This window comes from Oncorhynchus masou, chromosome 9, assembly GCF_036934945.1.
Source record: "Oncorhynchus masou masou isolate Uvic2021 chromosome 9, UVic_Omas_1.1, whole genome shotgun sequence".
Classification (NCBI taxonomy): Eukaryota; Metazoa; Chordata; class Actinopteri; order Salmoniformes; family Salmonidae; genus Oncorhynchus; species Oncorhynchus masou.
Genome location: NC_088220.1, coordinates 5,314,337 through 5,340,446, shown reverse-complemented (window position 1 = coordinate 5,340,446; position 26,110 = coordinate 5,314,337). Strand labels below are relative to the sequence as shown.

Sequence of the window (26,110 nt, the reverse complement as noted above, 5' to 3'; positions counted from 1 at the left end):
ATCAGAACAGTAAACAAGTCATTTTATTATAAACTGGATACCAACACTATAAACTTTTTACCAACATTATAAACTGGTTACCAACATTATAAACTAGTTACCAACATTATTAGAACAGTAAACAAGTAATTCTATTATAAACTGGTTACCAACATTTTAAACTGGTTGACAACATTATAAACTGGTTACCAACATTATAAACTAGTTACCAACATTATTAACTGGTTACCAACATTATAAACTGGATAACAACATTATAAACTGGTTACCAACTTTATAAACTGGTTACCAATATTATAAACGAGTTACCAACATTATTAGAACAGTAAACAAGTCATTATATTACAAACTGGTTACCAACATTATAAACTGGATACCAACATTATTAACTGTTTACCAACATTATAAACTGGTTACCAACATTATAAACTGGTTAACAACATTATAAACGGGTTATCAACATTATCAGAACAGTAAACAAGTCATTATATTACAAACTGGTTACCAACATTATAAACTGGATACCAACATTATTAACTGTTTACCAACATTATAAACTGGTTACCAACATTATAAACTGGTTACCAACAATATAAACTAGAACGGTAAACAATTAGTTCTATTATAAACTGGTTACCAACATTATAAACTGGTTACCAACATTATAAACTGGTTACCAACATTATAAACTGCTACCAACATTATTAGTACAGTAAACAAGTCATTGTATCTTAAACTGGTTACCAACATTATAAACTGGTTACCAACATTATAAACTGGTTACCAACATTATAAACTGGTTAACAACATTATAAACTGGTTACCTACATTATAAACTGGTTAACAACATTATAAACTGGTTATCAACATTATCAGACCAGTAAACAAGTCAATATATTATAAACTGGTTACCAACATTATAAACTGGATACCAACATTATTAACTGGTTACCAACATTATAAACTGGTTACCAACATTATTAACTGGTTACCAACATTATAAACTGGATAACAACATTATAAAGTGGTGACCAACATTATAAACTGGTTACCAACACTATAAACTAGTTACCAACATTATTAGAACAGTAAACAAGTCATTCTATTATAAACTGGTTACCAACATTTTAAACTGGTTAACAACATTATAAACTGGTTACCAACATTATAAACTGGTTACCAACATTATTAGAACAGTAAACAAGTCATTATATTATAAACTGGTTACCAACATTATAAACTGGATACCAACATTATTAACTGGCTACCAACATTATTAACTGGTTATCAACATTATAAACTGGATAACAACATTATAAACTGGTTACCAACATTATTAGAACAGTAAACAAGTCATTATATTATAAACTGGTTACCAACATTATAAACTGGTTACCAACATTATAAACTGGTTATCAACATTATCAGAACAGTAAACAAGTCATTATATTATAAACTGGTTACCAACATTATAAACTGGATACCAACATTATTAACTGGCTACCAACATTATTAACTGGTTATCAACATTATAAACTGGATAACAACATTATAAACTGGTTACCAACATTATAAACTGGTTACCAACATTATAAACTAGTTACCAACATTATTAGAACAGTAAACAAGTCATTCTATTATAAACTGGTTACCAACATTTTAAACTGGTTAACAACATTATACACTGGTTACCAACATTATAAACTGGTTACCAACATTATTAGAACAGTAAAAAAGTCATTATATTATAAACTGGTTACCAACATTATAAACTGGTTACCAACATTATAAACTGGTTATCAACATTATCAGAACAGTAAACAAGTCATTATATTATAAACTGGTTACCAACATTATAAACTGGATTCCAACATTATAAACTGGATACCAACATTATTAACTGGTTACCAACATTATAAACTGGTTACCAGCATTATAAACTGGTTACCAACATTATCAGAACAGTAAACAAGTCATTATATTATAAACTGGTTACCAACATTATCAGAACTGTAAACAAGTCATTATATTATAAACTGGTTAGCAACACTATAAACTGGTTACCAACATTATCAACTGGTTACCAACATTATAAACTGGTTACCAACATTATAAACTGGTTACCAACATTATAAACTGGATAACAACATTATAAACTGGTTACCAACATTATAAACTGGTTACCAACATTATCAGAACAGTAAACAAGTCATTATATTATAAACTGGTTACCAACATTATGAACTGGTTACCAACATTATCAACTGGTTACCAACATTATAAACTGGTTAACAACATTATAAACTGGATATCAACATTATTATCTGGTTATCAACATATAAACTGGTTATCAACATTATCAACTGGTTACCAACATTATAAACTGGTTACCAACATTATCAAATGGTTACCAACATTATAAACTGGTTAACAACATTATAAACTGGTTACCAACATTACAAACTGATTAACAACATTATAAACTGGTTACCAACATTATAAACTGGTTACCAACATTATAAACTGGTTAACAACATTATAAACTGGATACCAACATTATTATCTGGTTATCAACATTATAAACTGGTTACCAACATTATCAACTGGTTACCAACATTATAAACTGGTTACCAAAATTATTAGAACAGTAAAAAGTCATTCTATTATAAACTGGTTACCCACATTATAAACTGGTTAACAACATTATTAACTGGTTACCAACATTATAGACTTGTTACATTTACATTTAAGTCATTTGGCAAACGCTCTTATCCAGAGCGACTTACCAACATTATAAACTGGTTTCCAATATTATAAACTAGTTACCAACATTATAAACTGATTAACAACATTATAAACTGTTTATAAATATTATAAAACGGTTATCAACATGATAAACTGGTTATCAACATTATAAACTGGTTACCAAAATTATAAACTGGTTACCAACAATATCAACTGGTTACCAACATTATAAACTGGTTACCAACATTATAAACTGGTTAACAACATTATAAACTGGTTACCAACATTATAAACTGGTTATCAACATTATCAGAACAGTAAACAAGTCATTATATTATAAACTGGTTACCAACATTATAAACTGGACACCAACATGACTAACTGGTTACCAACATTATAAACTGGTTACAAACATTATAAACTGGTTACCAACATTATCAGAACAGTAAACAAGTCATTTTATTATAAACTGAATACCAACATTCTCAGAACAGTAAACAAGTAATTATATTATAAACTGGTTACCAACATTATAAACTGGATACCAACATTATTAACTGGTTACCAACATTATAAACTGGTTACCAACATTATCAGAACAGTAAACAAGTCATTATATTATAAACTGGTTACCAACATTATAAACTGGTTAACAACATTATAAACTGGGTACCAACATTATAAACTAGTTATCAACATTATAAACGGGTTACCAGCATTATAAACTGGTTACCAACATTATAAACTGGTTATCAACATTATAAACTGGTTACCAACATTATCAACTGGTTACCAACATCATAAACTGGTTACCAACATTATCAACTGGTTATCAACATTATAAACTGGTTATCAACATTATAAACTGGTTATCAACATTATAAACTGGTTACCAACATTATAAACTGGTTTCCAACATTATAAACTGGTTACCAACATTATTAACTGGTTACCAACATTATTATCTGGTTTCCAATATTATAAACTAGTTACCAACATTATAAACTGATTAACAACATTATAAACTGGTTATAAATATTATAAAACGGTTATCAACATGATAAACTGGTTATCAACATTATAAACTGGTTACCAAAATTATAAACTGGTTACCAACAATATCAACTGGTTACCAACATTATAAACTGGTTACCAACATTATAAACTGGTTAACAACATTATAAACTGGTTATCAACATTATAAACTGGTTATCAATATTATCAGAACATTAAAAGAGTAATTATATTATAAACTGGTTACCAACATTTTAAACTGGATACCAACATTATTAACTGGTTACCAACATTATAAACAGGTTACAAACATTATAAACTGATCACCAACATTATCAGAACAGTAAACAAGTCATTATATTATAAACTGATTACCAACATTATGAACTGGTTACCAACATTATCAACTGGTTACCAACATTATAAACTGGTTATCAACATTATCAGAACAGTAAACAAGTCATTATATTATAAACTGGTTACCAACATTATAAACTGGACACCAACATGACTAACTGGTTACCAACATTATAAACTGGTTACAAACATTATAAACTGGTTACCAACATTATCAGAACAGTAAACAAGTCATTTTATTATAAACTGAATACCAACATTCTCAGAACAGTAAACAAGTAATTATATTATAAACTGGTTACCAACATTATAAACTGGATACCAACATTATTAACTGGTTACCAACATTATAAACTGGTTACCAACATTATCAGAACAGTAAACAAGTCATTTTATTATAAACTGGTTACCAACATTATAAACTGGTTAACAACATTATAAACTGGTTACCAACATTATAAACTAGTTACCAACATTATAAACTGGTTTCCAACATTATCAGAACAGTAAACAAGTCATTATATTATAAACTGGTTACCAACATTATAAACTGGTTAACAACATTATAAACTGGGTACCAACATTATAAACTAGTTATCAACATTATAAACGGGTTACCAGCATTATAAACTGGTTCCCAACATTATAAACTGGTTATCAACATTATAAACTGGTTACCAACATTATCAACTGGTTACCAACATCATAAACTGGTTACCAACATTATCAACTGGTTATCAACATTATAAACTGGTTATCAACATTATAAACTGGTTATCAACATTATAAACTGGTTACCAACATTATAAACTGGTTTCCAACATTATAAACTGGTTACCAACATTATTAACTGGTTACCAACATTATAAACTGGTTACCAGCATTATAAACTGGTTACCAACATTATCAGAACAGTAAACAAGTCATTATATTATAAACTGGTTAGCAACATTATCAGAACTGTAAACAAGTCATTATATTATCAACTGGTTACCAACATTATCAGAACTGTAAACAAGTCATTATATTATAAACTGGTTAGCAACACTATAAACTGGTTACCAACATTATAAACTGGTTACCAACATTATAAACTGGTTACCAATATTATAAACTGGATAACAACATTATAAACTGGTTACCAACATTATAAACTGGTTAACAACATTATAAACTGTTATCAACATTATAAACTGGTTACCAACATTATCAACTGGTTACCAACATTATAAACTGGTTACCAACATTATAAACTGGTTACCAACATTATAAACTGGATACCAACATTATGAACTGGTTACCAACATTATCAACTGGTTACCAACATTATAAACTGGTTAACAACATTATAAACTGGATAACAACATTATTATCTGGTTATCAACATTATAAACTGGTTATCAACATTATCAACTGGTTACCAACATTATAAACTGGTTACCAAAATTATAAACTGGATACCAACATTATAAACTGGTTAACAACATTATAAACTGGTTAGCAACCTTATAAACTGATTAACAACATTATAAACTGGTTAACAACATTATAAACTGGATACCAACATTATTATCTAGGTTATCAACATTATAAACTGGTTATCAACATTATAAACTGGTTACCAACATTATCAACTGGTTACCAACATTATAAACTGGTTACCAACATTATAAACTGGTTAACAACATTATAAACTGGTTACCAACATTATAAACTGGTTACCAACATTATAAACTAGTTACCAAAATTATTAGAACAGTAAAAAGTAATTATATTATAAACTGGTTACCCACATTATAAACTGGTTAACAACATTATTAACTGGTTACCAACATTATAAACTGGATACCAACATTATTAACTGGTTACCAACCATATAAACTGGTTAACAACATTATAAACTGGTTATCAACATTATCAGAACAGCAAACAAGTCATTATATTATAAACCGGTTACCAACATTATAAACTGGATACCAACATTATAAACTGGATACCAACATTATCAGAACAGTAAACAAGTCATTATATTATAAACTGGTTATCAACATTATAAACTGGTTATCAACATTATAAACAGGTTATCAAAATTATAATCTGGTTACCAACATTATAAACTGGTTAACAACATTATAAACTGGTTACCAACATTATTAACTTGTTACCAACATTATAAACTGGTTTCCAACATTATCAGAACAGTAACCAAGTCATTCTATTATAAACTACTGGTTAACAACATTATATAAACTTGGTTACCAACATTATAAACTGGTTACCAACATTATAAACTGATTAACAACATTATAAACTGGTTACCAACATTATAAACTGGTTATCAACATTATCAGAACAGCAAACAAGTCATTATATTATAAACCGGTTACCAACATTATAAACTGGATACCAACATTATAAACTGGATACCAACATTATTATCTGGTTATCAACATTATAAACAGGTTATCAAAATTATAATCTGTTTACCAACATTATTAACTGGTTAACAACATTATAAACTGGTTACCAACATTATTAACCTGTTACCAACATTATAAACTGGTTTCCAACATTATCAGAACAGTAAACAAGTCATTCTATTATAAACTGGTTAACAACATTATAAACTTGGTTACCAACATTATAAACTGGTTACCAACATTATAAACTGATTAACAACATTATAAACTGGTTACCAACATTATAAACTGGTTTCCAACATTATAAACTGGTTACCAACATTATAAACTAGTTACCAAAATTTTAGAACAGTAAAAGGTCATTCTATTATAAACTGGTTACCAACATTATAAACTGGTTAACAACATTATTAACTGGTTACCAACATTATAAACTAGTTACCAACATTATAAACTGGTTTCCAACATTATCAGAACAGTAAACAAGTCATTTTATTATAAACTGGTTACCAACATTATAAACTGGTTACCAACATCATAAACTGGTTACCAGCATTATAAACTGGTTACCAACATTATAAACTGGTTAACAACATTATAAACTGGTTATCAACATTATCAGAACAGTAAACAAGTCATTATATTAGAAACTGGTTACCAACATTATAAACTGGATACCAACATTATTAACTGGTTACCAACTTTATAAATTGGTTACCAACATTATAAACTGGTGACCAACATTTTCAGAACAGTAAACAAGTCATTTTATTATAAACTGGATACCAACACTTTAAACTTTTTACGAACATTATAAACTGGTTACCAACATTATAAACTAGTTACCAACATTATTAGAACAGTAAACAAGTCATTCTATTATAAACTGGTTACCAACATTTTAAACTGGTTGACAACATTATAAACTGGTTACCAACATTATAAACTAGTTACCAACATTATTAACTGGTTACCAACATTATAAACTGGATAACAACATTATAAACTGGTTACCAACATTATAAACTGGTTACCAACATTATAAACGAGTTACCAACATTATTAGAACAGTAAACAAGTCATTCTATTATAAACTGGTTACCAACATTTTAAACTGGTTAACAACATTATAAACTGGTTACCAACATTATAAACTAGTTAACAACATTATAAACTGGTTACCAGCATTATAAACTGGTTACCAACATTATAAACTGGTTACCAACATTATAAACTGGTTATCAACATTATCAGAACAGTAAACAAGTCATTATATTATAAACTGGTTACCAACATTATAAACTGGATACCAACATTATTAACTGGCTATCAACATTATCAGAACAGTAAACAAGTCATTATATTATAAACTGGTTACCAACATTATAAACTGGATTCCAACATTATAAACTGGATACCAACATTATTAACTGGTTACCAACATTATAAACTGGTTACCAGCATTATAAACTGGTTACCAACATTATCAGAACAGTAAACAAGTCATTATATTATAAACTGGTTACCAACATTATCAGAACTGTAAACAAGTCATTATATTATAAACTGGTTAGCAACACTATAAACTGGTTACCAACATTATCAACTGGTTACCAACATTATAAACTGGTTACCAACATTATAAACTGGTTACCAACATTATAAACTGGATAACAACATTATAAACTGGTTACCAACATTATAAACTGGTTACCAACATTATCAGAACAGTAAACAAGTCATTATATTATAAACTGGTTACCAACATTATGAACTGGTTACCAACATTATCAACTGGTTACCAACATTATAAACTGGTTAACAACATTATAAACTGGATATCAACATTATTATCTGGTTATCAACATATAAACTGGTTATCAACATTATCAACTGGTTACCAACATTATAAACTGGTTACCAACATTATCAAATGGTTACCAACATTATAAACTGGTTAACAACATTATAAACTGGTTACCAACATTACAAACTGATTAACAACATTATAAACTGGTTACCAACATTATAAACTGGTTACCAACATTATAAACTGGTTAACAACATTATAAACTGGATACCAACATTATTATCTGGTTATCAACATTATAAACTGGTTACCAACATTATCAACTGGTTACCAACATTATAAACTGGTTACCAAAATTATTAGAACAGTAAAAAGTCATTCTATTATAAACTGGTTACCCACATTATAAACTGGTTAACAACATTATTAACTGGTTACCAACATTATAGACTTGTTACATTTACATTTAAGTCATTTGGCAAACGCTCTTATCCAGAGCGACTTACCAACATTATAAACTGGTTTCCAATATTATAAACTAGTTACCAACATTATAAACTGATTAACAACATTATAAACTGTTTATAAATATTATAAAACGGTTATCAACATGATAAACTGGTTATCAACATTATAAACTGGTTACCAAAATTATAAACTGGTTACCAACAATATCAACTGGTTACCAACATTATAAACTGGTTACCAACATTATAAACTGGTTAACAACATTATAAACTGGTTACCAACATTATAAACTGGTTATCAACATTATCAGAACAGTAAACAAGTCATTATATTATAAACTGGTTACCAACATTATAAACTGGACACCAACATGACTAACTGGTTACCAACATTATAAACTGGTTACAAACATTATAAACTGGTTACCAACATTATCAGAACAGTAAACAAGTCATTTTATTATAAACTGAATACCAACATTCTCAGAACAGTAAACAAGTAATTATATTATAAACTGGTTACCAACATTATAAACTGGATACCAACATTATTAACTGGTTACCAACATTATAAACTGGTTACCAACATTATCAGAACAGTAAACAAGTCATTATATTATAAACTGGTTACCAACATTATAAACTGGTTAACAACATTATAAACTGGGTACCAACATTATAAACTAGTTATCAACATTATAAACGGGTTACCAGCATTATAAACTGGTTATCAACATTATAAACTGGTTACCAACATTATCAACTGGTTACCAACATCATAAACTGGTTACCAACATTATCAACTGGTTATCAACATTATAAACTGGTTATCAACATTATAAACTGGTTATCAACATTATAAACTGGTTACCAACATTATAAACTGGTTTCCAACATTATAAACTGGTTACCAACATTATTAACTGGTTACCAACATTATAAACTGGTTACCAGCATTATAAACTGGTTACCAACATTATCAGAACAGTAAACAAGTCATTATATTATCAACTGGTTACCAACATTATCAGAACTGTAAACAAGTCATTATATTATAAACTGGTTAGCAACACTATAAACTGGTTACCAACATTATAAACTGGATAACAACATTATAAACTGGTTACCAACATTATAAACTGGTTACCAACATTATCAGAACAGTAAACAAGTCATTATATTATAAACTGGTTACCAACATTATGAACTGGTTACCAACATTATCAACTGGTTACCAACATTATAAACTGGTTAACAACATTATAAACTGGATATCAACATTATTATCTGGTTATCAACATATAAACTGGTTATCAACATTATCAACTGGTTACCAACATTATAAACTGGTTACCAACATTATCAAATGGTTACCAACATTATAAACTGGTTAACAACATTATAAACTGGTTACCAACATTACAAACTGATTAACAACATTATAAACTGGTTACCAACATTATAAACTGGTTACCAACATTATAAACTGGTTAACAACATTATAAACTGGATAACAACATTATTATCTGGTTATCAACATTATAAACTGGTTACCAACATTATCAACTGGTTACCAACATTATAAACTGGTTACCAAAATTATTAGAACAGTAAAAAGTCATTCTATTATAAACTGGTTACCCACATTATAAACTGGTTAACAACATTATTAACTGGTTACCAACATTATAGACTTGTTACATTTACATTTAAGTCATTTGGCAAACGCTCTTATCCAGAGCGACTTACCAACATTATAAACTGGTTTCCAATATTATAAACTAGTTACCAACATTATAAACTGATTAACAACATTATAAACTGGTTATAAATATTATAAAACGGTTATCAACATGATAAACTGGTTATCAACATTATAAACTGGTTACCAAAATTATAAACTGGTTACCAACAATATCAACTGGTTACCAACATTATAAACTGGTTACCAACATTATAAACTGGTTAACAACATTATAAACTGGTTACCAACATTATAAACTGGTTATCAATATTATCAGAACATTAAAAGAGTAATTATATTATAAACTGGTTACCAACATTTTAAACTGGATACCAACATTATTAACTGGTTACCAACATTATAAACTGGTTACAAACATTATAAACTGATCACCAACATTATCAGAACAGTAAACAAGTCATTATATTATAAACTGATTACCAACATTATGAACTGGTTACCAACATTATCAACTGGTTACCAACATTATAAACTGGTTATCAACATTATCAGAACAGTAAACAAGTCATTATATTATAAACTGGTTACCAACATTATAAACTGGACACCAACATGACTAACTGGTTACCAACATTATAAACTGGTTACAAACATTATAAACTGGTTACCAACATTATCAGAACAGTAAACAAGTCATTTTATTATAAACTGAATACCAACATTCTCAGAACAGTAAACAAGTAATTATATTATAAACTGGTTACCAACATTATAAACTGGATACCAACATTATTAACTGGTTACCAACATTATAAACTGGTTACCAACATTATCAGAACAGTAAACAAGTCATTTTATTATAAACTGGTTACCAACATTATAAACTGGTTAACAACATTATAAACGGGTTACCAACATTATAAACTAGTTACCAACATTATAAACTGGTTTCCAACATTATCAGAACAGTAAACAAGTCATTATATTATAAACTGGTTACCAACATTATAAACTGGTTAACAACATTATAAACTGGGTACCAACATTATAAACTAGTTATCAACATTATAAACGGGTTACCAGCATTATAAACTGGTTCCCAACATTATAAACTGGTTATCAACATCATAAACTGGTTACCAACATTATCAACTGGTTACCAACATCATAAACTGGTTACCAACATTATCAACTGGTTATCAACATTATAAACTGGTTATCAACATTATAAACTGGTTATCAACATTATAAACTGGTTACCAACATTATAAACTGGTTTCCAACATTATAAACTGGTTACCAACATTATTAACTGGTTACCAACATTATAAACTGGTTACCAGCATTATAAACTGGTTACCAACATTATCAGAACAGTAAACAAGTCATTATATTATCAACTGGTTACCAACATTATCAGAACTGTAAACAAGTCATTATATTATAAACTGGTTAGCAACACTATAAACTGGTTACCAACATTATAAACTGGTTACCAACATTATAAACTGGTTACCAATATTATAAACTGGATAACAACATTATAAACTGGTTACCAACATTATAAACTGGTTAACAACATTATAAACTGTTATCAACATTATAAACTGGTTACCAACATTATCAACTGGTTACCAACATTATAAACTGGTTACCAACATTATAAACTGGTTACCAACATTATAAACTGGATACCAACATTATGAACTGGTTACCAACATTATCAACTGGTTACCAACATTATAAACTGGTTAACAACATTATAAACTGGATAACAACATTATTATCTGGTTATCAACATTATAAACTGGTTATCAACATTATCAACTGGTTACCAACATTATAAACTGGTTACCAAAATTATAAACTGGATACCAACATTATAAACTGGTTAACAACATTATAAACTGGTTAGCAACCTTATAAACTGATTAACAACATTATAAACTGGTTAACAACATTATAAACTGGATACCAACATTATTATCTAGGTTATCAACATTATAAACTGGTTACCAACATTATCAACTGGTTACCAACATTATAAACTGGTTACCAACATTATAAACTGGTTAACAACATTATAAACTAGTTACCAACATTATAAACTGGTTACCAACATTATAAACTAGTTACCAAAATTATTAGAACAGTAAAAAGTAATTCTATTATAAACTGGTTACCCACATTATAAACTGGTTAACAACATTATTAACTGGTTACCAACATTATAAACTGGATACCAACATTATTAACTGGTTGCCAACCATATAAACTGGTTATCAACATTATAAACTGGTTATCAACATTATCAGAACAGCAAACAAGTCATTATATTATAAACCGGTTACCAACATTATAAACTGGATACCAACATTATAAACTGGATACCAACATTATCAGAACAGTAAACAAGTCATTATATTATAAACTGGTTATCAACATTATAAACTGGTTATCAACATTATAAACAGGTTATCAAAATTATAATCTGGTTACCAACATTATAAACTGGTTAACAACATTATAAACTGGTTACCAACATTATTAACTTGTTACCAACATTATAAACTGGTTTCCAACATTATCAGAACAGTAACCAAGTCATTCTATTATAAACTGGTTAACAACATTATATAAACTTGGTTACCAACATTATAAACTGGTTACCAACATTATAAACTGATTAACAACATTATAAACTGGTTACCAACATTATAAACTGGTTAACAACATTATAAACTGGATACCAACATTATTATCTGGTTATCAACATTATAAACTGGTTACCAACATTATCAACTGGTTACCAACATTATAAACTGGTTACCAACATTATAAACTGGATACCAACATTATTAACTGGTTACCAACATTATAAACTGGTTACCAACATTATCAGAACAGTAAACAAGTCATTTTATTATAAACTGGTTACCAACATTATAAACTGGTTAACAACATTATAAACTGGTTACCAACATTATAAACTAGTTACCAACATTATAAACTGGTTTCCAACATTATCAGAACAGTAAACAAGTCATTATATTATAAACTGGTTACCAACATTATAAACTGGTTAACAACATTATAAACTGGGTACCAACATTATAAACTAGTTACCAACATTATAAACGGGTTACCAGCATTATAAACTGGTTACCAACATTATAAACTGGTTATCAACATTATAAACTGGTTACCAACATTATCAACTGGTTACCAACATTATAAACTGGTTACCAACATTATCAACTGGTTATCAACATTATAAACTGGTTATCAACATTATAAACTGGTTATCAACATTATAAACTGGTTACCAACATTATAAACTGGTTACCAACATTATTAACTGGTTACCAACATTATAAACTGGTTACCAGCATTATAAACCGGTTACCAACATTATCAGAACAGTAAACAAGTCATTATATTATAAACTGGTTACCAACATTATCAGAACTGTAAACAAGTCATTATATTATAAACTGGTTAGCAACACTATAAACTGGTTACCAACATTATAAACTGGTTACCAACATTATAAACTGGATAACAACATTATAAACTGGTTACCAACATTATAAACTGGTTAACAACATTATAAACTGGTTATCAACATTATAAACTGGTTACCAACATTATCAACTGGTTACCAACATTATAAACTGGTTACCAACATTATAAACTGGTTACCAACATTATAAACTGGATACCAACATTATGAACTGGTTACCAACATTATTAACTGGTTACAAACATTATAAACTGGTTACCAACATTATCAGAACAGTAAACAAGTCATTTTATTATAAACTGGTTACCAACATTATAAACTGGTTAACAACATTATAAACTGGTTACCAACATTATAAACTAGTTACCAACATTATAAACTGGTTTCCAACATTATCAGAACAGTAAACAAGTCATTATATTATAAACTGGTTAACAACATTATAAACTGGATACCAACATTATTATCTGGTTATCAACATTATAAACTGGTTACCAACATTATTAACCTGTTACCAACATTATAAACTGGTTTCCAACATTATCAGAACAGTAAACAAGTCATTCTATTATAAACTGGTTAACAACATTATAAACTTGGTTACCAACATTATAAACTGGTTACCAACATTATAAACTGATTAACAACATTATAAACTGGTTACCAACATTATAAACTGGTTTCCAACATTATAAACTGGTTACCAACATTATAAACTAGTTACCAAAATTTTAGAACAGTAAAAGGTCATTCTATTATAAACTGGTTACCAACATTATAAACTGGTTAACAACATTATTAACTGGTTACCAACATTATAAACTAGTTACCAACATTATAAACTGGTTTCCAACATTATCAGAACAGTAAACAAGTCATTTTATTATAAACTGGTTACCAACATTATAAACTGGTTACCAACATCATAAACTGGTTACCAGCATTATAAACTGGTTACCAACATTATAAACTGGTTAACAACATTATAAACTGGTTATCAACATTATCAGAACAGTAAACAAGTCATTATATTAGAAACTGGTTACCAACATTATAAACTGGATACCAACATTATTAACTGGTTACCAACTTTATAAATTGGTTACCAACATTATAAACTGGTGACCAACATTTTCAGAACAGTAAACAAGTCATTTTATTATAAACTGGATACCAACACTTTAAACTTTTTACGAACATTATAAACTGGTTACCAACATTATAAACTAGTTACCAACATTATTAGAACAGTAAACAAGTCATTCTATTATAAACTGGTTACCAACATTTTAAACTGGTTGACAACATTATAAACTGGTTGACAACATTATAAACTGGTTACCAACATTATAAACTGGTTACCAACATTATAAACTGGTTACCAACATTATAAACTAGTTACCAACATTATTAACTGGTTACCAACATTATAAACTGGATAACAACATTATAAACTGGTTACCAACATTATAAACTGGTTACCAACATTATAAACGAGTTACCAACATTATTAGAACAGTAAACAAGTCATTCTATTATAAACTGGTTACCAACATTTTAAACTGGTTAACAACATTATAAACTGGTTACCAACATTATAAACTAGTTAACAACATTATAAACTGGTTACCAGCATTATAAACTGGTTACCAACATTATAAACAGGTCATCAACATTATAAACTGTTTATCAACATTATAAACTGGTTATCAACATTATAAACTGGTTTCCAACATTATCAGAACAGTAAACAAGTCATTCTATTATAAACTGGTGACCAACATTATAAACTGGTTTCCAACATTATTAGAACAGTCAACAAGTCATTCTATTATAAACTGGTTACCAACATTATAAACTGGTTACCAACATTATAAACTGGTTACCAACATTATAAACTGCTACCAACATTATTAGTACAGTAAACAAGTCATTTTATCTTAAGCTGGTTACCAACATTATAAACTGGTTACCAACATTATAAACTGGTTACCAACATTATAAACTGGTTAACAACATTATAAACTGGTTACCTACATTATAAACTGGTTAACAACATTATAAACTGGTTATCAACATTATCAGACCAGTAAACAAGTCAATATATTATAAACTGGTTACCAACATTATAAACTGGATACCAACATTATTAACTGGTTACCAACATTATAAACTGGTTACCAACATTATTAACTGGTTACCAACATTATAAACTATAAACATTATAAACTGGTTAACAACATTATAAACTGGTTACCAACATTATAAACTGGTTATTAGAACTGGTTACCAACATTATCAGAACTGTAAACAAGTCATTATATTATAAACTGGTTAGCAACACTATAAACTGGTTACCAACATTATCAACTGGTTACCAACATTATAAACTGGTTACCAACATTATAAACTGGTTACCAACATTATAAACTGGATAACAACATTATAAACTGGTTACCAACATTATAAACTGGTTACCAACATTATTAGAACAGTAAACAAGTCATTCTATTATAAACTGGTTACCAACATTTTAAACTGGTTAACAACATTATAAACTGGCTACCAACATTATAAACTAGTTACCAACATTATAAACTGGTTAACAACATTATAAACTGGTTATCAACATTATCAGAACAGCAAACAAGTCATTATATTATAAACCGGTTACCAACATTATAAACTGGATACCAACATTATGAAATGGTTACCAACATTATAAACTGGATACCAACATTATTAACTGGTAACCAACATTATAAACTGGTTACCAACATTATAAACTGGCTACCAACATTATAAACTAGTTACCAACATTATAAACTGGTTACCAACATTATAAACTGGTCATCAACATTATAAACTGGTTACCAACATTATAAACTGGTTACCAACATTATAAACTGGTTTCCAACATTATTAGAACAGTAAACAAGTCATTCTATTATAAACTGGTTACCAACATTATAATCTGGTTACCAACATTATAAACTGGTTACCAACATTATAAACTGGTTACCAAAATTATAAACTGGTTACCAACATTATAAACTGGTTACCAACATTATAAACTGGTTTCCAACATTATTAGAACAGTAAACAAGTCATTCTATTATAAACTGGTTACCAACATTATAATCTGGTTACCAACATTATAAACTGGTTACCAACATTATAAACTGGTTACCAAAATTATAAACTGGTTACCAACATTATAAACTGGTTACCAACATCATTAGAACAGTAAACAAGTTTAATAATGACAGTAACCAATTTATAATTACAATAATGTTCCTCTTCGGTTGGTGGTACATGGACAATATACCAGGGCTATGGGCTGTGTGCAGGCTGTACTCCGCATTGCGTTGTACATAAGAACAGCCCTTTGCCGTGGTATATCGGCCATATACCACACCTCCTTATTGCTTAATTCTATTCCATCACTGTATTTTATGGTTCAAGAATAAACAGTTTACTGAAAGAGGCTTCAAACTATCTGAGATGAGAAATGTTTTGTTAGAAAAAAGGCTAGAGTCATGATGAAAGTTAAAATGGCTACTGCATGGTGATGGTGTCCGGTAAGTCACATCACCTTACCCTAACCTCCAAAACACAACATACGTGTCCAAAATGCATTTAATATCTATGTTGTGCTGATGGACATCACATTGACCTCGTTCTCTAAATTACTCCCTTGGTTCAGATCATTCTACAGTCAATGCATAAGTACAAGCCTCGCGTCCATGTGATCCGCCACAACCCCCGGCTGGACCTATCAAAAATCCCCTCGCTGCCCACTGAGGGTATGGCCAGCTTCTCCTTCCCAGAGACAGAGTTCACCACCGTGACAGCCTATCAGAACCAACAGGTACTTTCTCTTAGCCAGTCAGAACCAATAGGTACTGCCTTACCAATCAGAACTAACAAGCACTTACTGCGTCAGCCAATCAGAACAGCGAATCAGAACAGTCTATCAGAACCAAAAGGTAGTTAACTCAGTTATTGACAATATGATTTTTGTAGTAATGCTAACACAGTATAATGGAACAGGGACTATGGCTTCACTGTGGTGTAAACTACATACTCGGTAGAATTAATATGGAGGACTGGCTTCACTGTGGTCTAAACTAGAAACTCCGTATAATTATTAATGAGGATTGGCTTCAATGTGGTCTAAACTAGATACTCAGTAGAATTAATATGGAGGACTGGCTTCGTGTGTGTGTGTGTCTGTGTGTGTGTGTGTGTGTGTGCCCATGTGACCGTGGTGTTGCCTGTGGTCCCTGCAGTAACAGAAGACTCTCGTGGATTGGCAGCAGCTCTCTTCATCAGGGTCCACTTCACTTCTGCTGGATGCATAATAATATATAAAGGCACACGCACACACACCATCTGTTCAGGACAGAAACACACACACCATCTGTTCAGGACAGAAACACACACACCATCTGTTCAGGACAAGAAACACACACCATCTGTTCAGGACAGAAATACACACACCATCTGTTCAGGACAGAAACACACACACCATCTGTTCAGGACAAAAACACACACACCATCTGTTCAGGACAGAAACACACATACCAGCATGTCTATTTTTCATGTTATGATGAGAGAGAAGTGAAAAATGTCCTAAATGACCAGGGGATTGGATGCACCCAGCCGTGGACCCCTTGCACCCTCCTAAAGGCATTCAAAACCATTTCAAAAATGTTTTCCTGGTAACCCGTTCCAATCACCAGGCGCACGGCTGTCTATTTGCAATATGTTTCGTTGGGCATTTACCATCACGAATTTGACATGCTCAAAAATACTGCAGAAATGCGAAATTGACTGGCCCGATGAACTGGCCGGGCATTGATAGTGGTTCCTCTCCGTCGCTCATTGTGTTGATTTTATCATGTCCATTTGGTGATATTTTTTCACTGTTTAAACATATTGCAAATGGACAAATGTCAGCCAGCAAGTCAGCGTCCATCATTCAATTAAATATCATTCTGACACCAAACTGATACAGACCGACACCAAACCCACTTTTTCCATCTCGTTTAGAAGCCAACTATCACATATTTCAGAGCAGGCCCAAAATTAATAGCGCCTTCTGTTTAACTTGCTTCTGCTGGAAGTGGTTTTGGAGGGCCGGAAGGAGGCACTCTTTCCTCTGGTCTAAAAATTTGGGGACACTGCCCTGTGTAGGGTGCCGTCTTTCAGATGGGACGTTAAAACGGGTTTCCTGATTGTCTGAGGTCAATAAAGATCCCATGGCACCCTGGTGTCCTGGCTAAATTCCCAATCTGGCCCTCAAATCATCATGGTTTAATAATCCCCAGTTTACAATTGGCTCATTCAACCCCCTCCTCTCCCCTGTAACTATTCCCCAGGTCGTTGCTGAAAATGAGAACGTGTTCTCAGTCAACTTACCTGGTAAAGTAATGGAAAAAAATATGTATATTTTTTTAACTTCTTATGGGCAGGTGGAACGGTAGCGTCCCACCTGGGCAACATCCGGTGAAAGACGGAGACGGAGAATCGTAATTGTCTTTACCGGAGAAAAATACCAAAGAACACATTCTCATTCACGCGCTTGGAATACCTACAGCAAAAATGGGAGCCACCTAGAAAAACTACAATTTCTGGCTCATTTTTCCAAAAACCAGCCTGAAACTCTTTCTAAAGACTGTTGACATCTAGTGGAAGCCCGGGAACTGCAATCTGGAAGGACTTCGCCTTATAATAAAAGTGACAGCCATTGAAAATAGTGGTAAGCTGAATTTTTTTTTGGGGGGGATGGTTTGTCCTCAGGGTTTTGCCTGCCATATCAGTTCTGTTATACTCACAGACATTATTGTAACAGTTGTAGAAACTGTAGAGGGTTTTCTATCCAAATCTAATATGCATATCCTAGCTTCTGGGCCTGAGTAACAGGCAGTTTACTTTGGGCACGCTTTTCATGAAAATACTGCCCCCTACCCAAGAGAGATTAAACCATAATAAGAATTTAAAGTAGTTACGTTTTAGTTTCGGCTCAATAGGTTATTCGGTGCCTGAGCAGTGACCTTAACCTCTAGTGACACCCCATCCCGTGAACGGGATGGGGTGTGAACGGGACCGTTGTCATCATCATCATTCACGGGACCGTGAACGGGACCGTTGTCATCATCTGACACTAATTAGCATAACGCAACGGACATAAATCTTCCTAGAAAATCTTCCTATTCATGAAAATCACAAGTGAAATATATTGGAACACAGCCTTATGTTAATCACCCTGTCATCTCAGATCTTCAAAATATGCTTTACAGCCAAAGCTAGACAAGCATTTGTGTAAGTTTATTGATAGCCTAGCATAGCATTATGCCTTGCTAGCAGCAGGCAACCTTGTCATGAAAATCAGAAAAGCAATCAAATTAAATCAAATTAAATTAACTTCGGATGTTTTCACTCACGAGACTCCCAGGTAGATAGCCAAAGTTCATAATATTCCAAATTAGCCCCATAATATCGACAGAAACATGGCAAACGTTGTTTATAATCAATCCTCAAGGTGTAATATATCAACTGGGACAATCGGTTTCTCAGTAGAAGCGATTGGAATAATGGCTACCTCTGTATTTTACACGAAAATTTATCTGGGAGCATCAGGTGACCACTTACGCAATGAAGCCGCCTACGGGTATTCTTCAACATAAATGCGTAAAACTACGTCACAATGCTGTAGACACCTTGGGGAATACGTAGAAAGCGTAATCTGGTGGATAGCACATTCACAGCACAATAGGGACGTATCGGAACGCACGGCTTTCAAAAGATGAGTCACTTCCGGATTGGATTTGTCTCAGGCTTTCGCCTGTAACATCAGTTCTGTTATACTCACAGACAATATTTTTACAGTTTTGGAAAATTCAGAGTGTTTTCTATCCTAAGCTGTCAATTATATGCAAATTCTAGCATCTTGTCCTGACAAAATATCCCGTTTAATTTGGGAATGTTGTTTTTCCAAAAATGAAAATTCTGCCCCCTAGTACCAACAGGTTAATTGGTGCTGAAAATCCACTTTTTCCGGGCGTTGCTATGGGATCCTTGGATGAGCTATCGGACAGAAACGTTACGGTCTGTCTCCATGGGCTGAGGCCGTTTCAATGCACCTAGTCTTGCAACTCTGGGACTTTTCTAAATGTCGTCATTTTCGTGATGGTCAAAATGAATTGAAGTTATTGCAAATGTACGAGGCTGTTTCTCAGTCTGAGAACCTTCTAGAGCCACATAACTCACCACAAACTATCGAGCACTAGAACAGGTTTCTAAAGTTTCAGAGCTCTAGGTCTGATGGTTCTTTGATAGTTCGAATGAAGGTAACTATTGCAGGCTCTGTGTGTCTCTTAGCCCCACACTGTGTCATTCCGTACTTGCTGTGTGTGTGTGTGAGTTTTTCTTGGAAATCTGATGGGAGAAATGACTGATTTACAGTTCATGAGGCTTGCCTAATCACACATATGAAGTTTTGGAAAGATGTGACCTTTTTAACCCTTTGAAACAACCCCTACAGAATATTGAGTTTTAAGTCTTTACGTAAAGAATTGAATTATTTACATAAGGTTGAATGAGTGTGTGTTATTACAGAAAATCACAGAAATCTTGCAGAGCTCCGAAACCCATCTTAACGGATTCTTCTGAACAAGCTGCAACTGGATCTGTAACTTTAAAAAAAATCATTTCTTTGAACATCACCAATTCTACATTGTACGATTTCTCGTAAATTACGATAGGTAATGGCTGGTTATTTTTTTCCGAACCCTGTAGGTTCATGTACTTTGATGTGAAGTGGTCAAATTATCTCTCTATTTTCATTTTTTACCTTTAATCCCAGAAAAATAGCTTTAACTCAAAAAGCGTTGAGGCCTCGACGCAATCTTGTTTCTGGGCTAACAGCCCATTAGACCAAACCTATGCTCCCCGAGTTTTGTCTTCGAAGTCTTTTCCATTTAGGAGAAATGGCCATGTCATGATTGGTGATGTTTTGTACATTTGCAATAATAAGCCATTCGCCATCTGGTGAAATTTACCGGGACAGCAGAAAAATGACTAAAATTTGAAAATGTTATAATACGGAAATCGAATGTCCGAGAGACTTAATTCGCTGACATCTCTGAAGATCTGGCCCTGGTGCACGGCCAGAGGCCATCTGCGAATTTTAAAAACATTTGCAGATGTCTAAATGGAGTTTCTCATCGATCATACAGCAAATGCCAAAAAGTGCCCTTCATGTATGAAAGGCCGTATGTCCTCTGAAGAATGTCTGGTGGTAGAGTGGATACTTTGTATTACCGTCATCGTGTGGTAGAAGAGATACTTTTTCCGTCGTTTACAGCTGCTGCTGCTAACTCAATGGCTAGGAGGTATCACTTCCTTAGTGAATAAGAGTTCAAAGTTCATACCAAGTTGCCATACTTTGAGCTCACACTGAGGTTGGCTTAGTTCTATAGTTGATATTAGCCCTTTTAACGTCTGGACAGCAGTCCTCACGTCGAATTTTACATCAACAGGCTTTTGTAGTGGTGGGAGAAAAGGGCGTGTTTCATAGTTCGCAACAAATGTCTGTTCATTTGGGTGGGGCCACTGAGTGAGCGGAGTTTTACTTTATGAAAACCATTCTCTCATTTAGAAGCTAAAATACATTTAATATTTTCACAAATAGTTTTATATTTAAACATTTAATAAATTGCACAACAATTCCGTGTGAATCTGAACTAGAATGTGTAGACTTTCCAAGATACAGTTTATGTCATCTTGTCATTAGTTGTAATGTCTCGACAACAACTGATCTGAGATAATATTCTTTAAGTACCAACGCATATTTTCAGCTGGTTGGATTACCGAAATATGGTTCCTTTACCCACCCTTTTGATGTTAGCATACTTAACAAAGGGCTTTCCAAAGAGTCAACTCTATAGAGTAGAGAGAGGAAAGGGAGGAAGGTATTTATGGGGGTCATAAACCTCACCAACAGGCCAATGTCACTGTAACTACATTACTACTATCATCACATCACTGTAGCTACATTACTACTATCATCACATCACTGGTGCTACATTACTATTATCATCACATCACTATAGTGACATGACTACTATCATCACATCACTGTAGCTACATTAACAATATAATTGCACTATTACAACTACATTACTACTGTCATCTATCATCAAGCTGAAGATGACGCCGATAGCCATGGCCACTCTGTTTCTGTCTCCTGAGCAACTTTGCAGTATTTTATTCTCACATTATTAGCCCAGAACGTTTTTTTATTATTACATTAAGCCAAGCCGGGAAGAATTTTTGGATAATAGAGCAGCGGTTACTGACTGTTAAACCAAATAGGGATATCTTCTGCATATCACCCCTGCCTTGTCACAACACAACTGATTGGCTCAAACGCATTAATTAAGAAGGAAAGAAATTCCACAAATGTACTTTTACAAAATTCACCTGTTAATTGAAATGCATTCCAGGTGACAACCTCATGAACCTGGTTGAGAGAATGCCAAGAGTGTGCAAAGCTGTCATCAAGGCAAAGGGTGGCTACTTTGAAGTATCTCAAATATAAAATACATTTGGATTTGTTTAATCCTTTTTTGGTTACTACATGGTTCCAAATGTATTACTTCATAGTTCTGATGTCTTCACAATTATTACAGAATGTAGAAAATAGTAAAAATAAAGAAAAACCCTTGAATGAGTAGGTGTGTCCAAACGTTTGACTGGTACTGTAGGTCATATTGTTCCTGGCCCTGCTACAGGGGTCACTATGACAAGCTGTGACTTGGGAAACCATAGCTCCTACTAAACCGGCTTTTCCCAAACTGGGGTCCAGGTACGATGCCGTCGGGGGTATGCCAAATAATTTGTATTTGTATTTATTATGGATCCCCGTTAGCTGCTGCCAAAGCATCAGCTACTCTTCCTGGGGTTGAGCAAAATTAAGGCAGTTTATACCATTTTAAAACATTACAATACATTCACAGATTTCTCAACACTCTGTGTGCCTAGTCAAATAATTAACATCCAATCACATTAATCGTTACTCTCTCGCGGGAATTCCACTAACGGTCCATATGTAGCCAAACGTAGCTGCTACTCATTCCCTTTACTCGAAAATGTATAAATGGTTACAAAAAGTAAAGCCCGCATCCATAGAGACACTTACCAGCTCTACTGGTAGTACTGCTACCACCAGCAGTACTACACCTGCACCTGTCAACAACACAAGCTGTTCTGCTTCCACAAGCACATCCAATGCTAGCCTCAGTAATTCTACATGTTGTTAGCCCAGCTAGCATGGACACTGACAGTTGTGAATCTGATGCAGCTGAAGAGCTACTGCCCCTTTACCCAGGAAAGCACCAAGCTACTGTCCCCTTACCCGGGAAAGCACCGAACAACAGACAGGGACGTTGGACCATCGAAGAAGCGCAAAAATTATGAGGACTACATTGATTTGGGGTTGACTTACACTACCGTTCAAAAGTTTGGGGTCACTTAGAAATGTACTTGTTATTGAACAAAAGCTAAAAAAAATTGTCCATTAAAATAACATCAAATTGATCAGTGTAGACATTGTTAATGTTGTAAATGACTATTGCAGCTGGAAACAGCTGATTTTTAATGGAATATCTACATAGATATACAGAGGCCCATTATCAGCAACCATCACTCCTGTGTTCCAATGGCACATTGTGTTACCTAATCCAAGTCTAACACTTTAAATGGCAAATTGATCATTAGAAAAAAACTTTTGCAATTATGTTAGCACAGCTGAAAACTGTTGTTCTGATTAAAGAATCAATGAAACTGATCTGACCTTTAGACTAGTTGAGTATTTGGAGCTTCAGCATTTGTGAGTTTGATTACAGGCTCAAAATGGCCAGAAAAAAAACACTTTCTTCTGAAACTCGTCAGTCTATTCTTGTTCTGAGAAATGAAGGCTACTGTGTACTACTCCCTTCACAGAACAGTGCAAACTGGCCCTAACCAAAATAGAAATAGGAGTGGGAGGCCCCGGTGTACAACTGAGCAAGAGGAGAAGTACATTAGAGTGTCTAGTTTGAGAAGCAGGCGCCTCACAAGTCCTCAACTGGCAGCTTCATTAAATAGTACCCGCAAGACACCAGTCTCAACTTAAACAGTGAAGAGGCGACTCCGGGATGCTGGCCTTGTAGGCAGAGTTCACAAAGCTGTGACTTTGGAAACCATAGCTCCTACTAAACCATGTAGGTTATATTCCTAACCCTCTGTCTGTCCTGATTTGTTGTTTGTGCTGTCAGATCACCAAATTGAAGATTGACAGGAACCCATTCGCTAAGGGCTTCAGAGACCCAGGACGGAACAGGTAAACAAACACAGCTATAAAGTGTCTACATCACACCATATTCTCCATGTAGTTCACTATTTTAACACTTGTGAATGCTCCCTCTGTGTAGGGGCGTGTTGGACGGCCTCATGGAGTCCTATCCCTGGAGTCTGGAATTCAAACCATTTACTCTACAGCTACAAGGTGAATGGCTACTGAAAGACAAACACAGACCTATTCCGACACTCACTTATAAAAGTACAATTCGTCTTCGAAGTCTCAATCACAGACATTTACATTATCTTGTTGTTCATCTAACTCTAGTTATGGTCATTAATCTAACTCTCGGTATGATTGTTAATCTAACTCTAGGTATAGTTGTTAATCTACCTCTAGTTATGGTCATTAATCTAACTCTAGGTATGGTTGTTAATCTACCTCTAGATATTGTTGTGAATCTAACTCTAGGTATAGTTGTTAATCTAACTCTAGTTATGGTCGTTAATCTAACTCTAGTTATGGTCGTTAATCTAACTCTAGTTATGGTCGTTAATCTAACTCTAGGTATGGTCGTTAATCTAACTCTAGGTATGGTCGTTAATCTAACTATAGTTATGGTCGTTAATCTAACTCTAGGTATGGTCGTTAATCTAACTCTAGTTATGGTCATTAATCTAACTCTCGGTATGATTGTTAATCTAACTCTAGGTATAGTTGTT

The 26,110-nt window shown here is 32.5% G+C and overlaps 1 protein-coding gene across 1 annotated transcript in view; it reads left to right on the top strand.

The window, feature by feature from the left end:
* LOC135545449 (T-box transcription factor TBX22-like) overlaps positions 1 to 26,110 on the top strand; it is a 52,829-nt gene that overhangs the window by 18,900 nt on the left and 7,819 nt on the right. Inside the window, exons 5-7 of the mRNA XM_064973069.1 lie at positions 17,748 to 17,912; positions 25,366 to 25,430; positions 25,522 to 25,595. Coding sequence (XP_064829141.1) covers positions 17,748 to 17,912; positions 25,366 to 25,430; positions 25,522 to 25,595 — 304 coding nt within the window. The remainder of the gene's footprint in view (positions 1 to 17,747; positions 17,913 to 25,365; positions 25,431 to 25,521; positions 25,596 to 26,110) is intronic.